The sequence below is a fragment of the Rhagoletis zephyria genome, unplaced genomic scaffold, assembly GCF_001687245.7.
Source record: "Rhagoletis zephyria isolate East Lansing unplaced genomic scaffold, Rhagoletis_zephyria_1.1 Rzeph_scaffold_31889, whole genome shotgun sequence".
Taxonomy (NCBI): domain Eukaryota; kingdom Metazoa; phylum Arthropoda; class Insecta; order Diptera; family Tephritidae; genus Rhagoletis; species Rhagoletis zephyria.
The window spans coordinates 55-2,463 of NW_016188945.1; the positions used below are offsets into that span (position 1 = coordinate 55).

Sequence of the window (2,409 nt, forward strand, 5' to 3'; positions counted from 1 at the left end):
ACGCCCCATTTCAAAATTATATCGTTTGCCACTTGTGTTAAATTAATCATTTTTAAGAATCTTCCATTAAAATATAGCTCATTTTATAACAAAATACATATAAACCCAAGTTTAAAAAAAAAATCAACCAATTTTTAGCAAAATTTCAAACTTTTTTCTCAGAAGCGCTAGATTTTTTTTTGAAATCAAAAAAAACGGTAATTTTTAGCCACTTGAAACTTGCACATTGTTCGACTAAAATTAAATGGGCTATAAAACTATGTACTCAAAAAAATTCCAACACTTCTAAGGGGTTTGAAATGTGGTTGAAAATTTGTTGCACTTTTTGGTAGTTTTCTACAAAGTTTTAAACTTAGATTTATAAGGGTTTTGTTAGAGAATGAACTGTGTTTTAATTAAAAATTCCTAAAAAGAAATAAATGAACACGAGTGGCAAACAATATCACTTTGAAGAGGGGGTGCTATTGTATTGGCCAACACCCTATGTGACCACAAAATACCATAGCCGATTTATCTTCAGTTCGATGTGAGCTCTTCATGCTTCGTGTCAAAAGTTCCCCTAGATATTTCACTTCCGCGGAAAGACTTAGGACCCTAAGCAACGGAAAATTGTGACTTTTCAACTATTGTAGAAATGGACATCAAACATAATTTGTATCTTTAGAAAGCAAAAGTAAAATTTAAAAGAATTTTTAATCCCTGAAAAAAAATATTACTTAGCGAATAAAAAAAAAAGAATACTTAGAGAATAAGACTTATGTTTAAAATAAAATTGTAAATAAAATTGCATCTACTTTGATTAATTTCTGAACGAAAAAGATAACGCAATGTAAAAGAAATTGTGATTAGGCGGAGCTAAATCAATTTCAGATTGGACTACCACGCCTGAATATTACCCTTGGGTAATATTTCGTTGGAGCCTAAAATGGCTGTTTCACAGGGAAAACTCTGCATGAGCCCTTTGAAATTGTTTGCCTCAGGAATTGTATTGCCGTTTGGCTATCAGAATAGATGAATATTAACCTGCCCATCGAAGCCGGGCAAGTCAATCAGCTGGAAGCCTACATTTAAGATTCATGGAGGGCGGAGCGCACGCTGCAGCCGTTGAGAAATACACATTTTCAGTATAAACTAAATTTTAGCCTTTCTGCCATAGAATTAATTTTTATGAATCACCACGGAGTGAAACCTTTCCTCTGCGCTTAAGTAAATATCTAAGTACATAGCATTTGGCAACATCCAAGTCGGACGATGCAGAATATGGTTCTCTGAGAAAGCCTTTTAGGACACTGTTTTTTTTTCGAAATATTCGAAGCACATTTAAATTCTGTACGAAAAATTAGAAAAAATCTACATGAAGAAATAACTACATTATTTTCTCACTACCAACAACAACCACCAAATGCGAAATCGCCTTCTTAAAGACCCGTTCTTGCTGTGTTTCACGCCTGTATAAAAGCAAATTGAAGGCTTCATGATTTTGGAACTACTTCTGAGTGGAAAAAGAACCTCCGTATAAGTACATTTTGGAAGCAACGTAGTCCGACTGGGGTTTCGTATACATCACACATAGTAAAATTATGACTTATCCCGAAAAGCCCATCCTTTTATTTATTTTTAAATACCCTTTCCTTACACCATACCTCCCATCACACAAGAAATTCAATAAAAATTAACCGAAAATTTAAAAGTACATACTTTTGTATATACAAACAATTTAAGTAGAATACAAAANTACTTGCTTGTCATGCTCAATGTACAATCGGAAACCTTCATGAAGGGTGTCAGTTTTTTAACAAATTTCGCATGCCTGAACAGTGCGTCTAAAAGCGAGACTAATTCATCCGTGCTTAGTTTGTCATAGTTAGCAATACCGTTTTCCAGATGCTCATCGCTAGTGAAATCAAGATTACAAGTCGGCTTCAGCGGCGTCAAGACGGCACCATCTTTAAATTGTATGAAACTGCGTAACGCCGTTGCGGCTGCCTCGATGCGGGCGATTTTCTTGCTGCGACCCTGACCCATATACTTTTGTCCATCCACCTAAAAGGAGAGAAGAAAGATGAAATTATTATTGTTAATTATTCGAGATAAAATAAAAGAGTAGATGAGATTTACATTATAGGTACATTACATAAAGGTAGTGACACATGTGTATACACATTAGGGTGGTCCCAAAATTCATGTGAAAAAGTAAAGTCGGAATTGTAATGCTCTCACCTAACATGCCTAAGACGCTAGTTTATCGCGGCTCTGAACACATGAGACACACTACAGTTCTTTGTACTCGCCAAAACAAGGGAAAAATTTTAGGGATATGGACCCGCCTAGAATAATTTTCGTTTTCCCCGTCATGACAATCAGGACTATGGTGCCAAAGAGAACGCACCCGCCTAACACAACATAAAA

The 2,409-nt window shown here is 35.3% G+C and overlaps 1 protein-coding gene across 1 annotated transcript; it reads right to left on the reverse strand.

The window, feature by feature from the left end:
- Nucleotides 1-1,738: 1,738 nt before the first annotated feature.
- LOC108353875 (double-stranded RNA-specific editase Adar-like) lies at nt 1,739-2,046 on the reverse strand (the record flags this gene model as incomplete). Its single annotated transcript, XM_017605066.1, has 2 exons — nt 1,875-2,046; nt 1,739-1,823 (listed from the first exon to the last, which is right to left on the reverse strand). Coding segments are annotated over exons 1-2 (236 nt in total), but the record flags the coding sequence as incomplete, so codon positions are not given.
- Between the last annotated feature and the right edge of the window lie 363 nt (nt 2,047-2,409).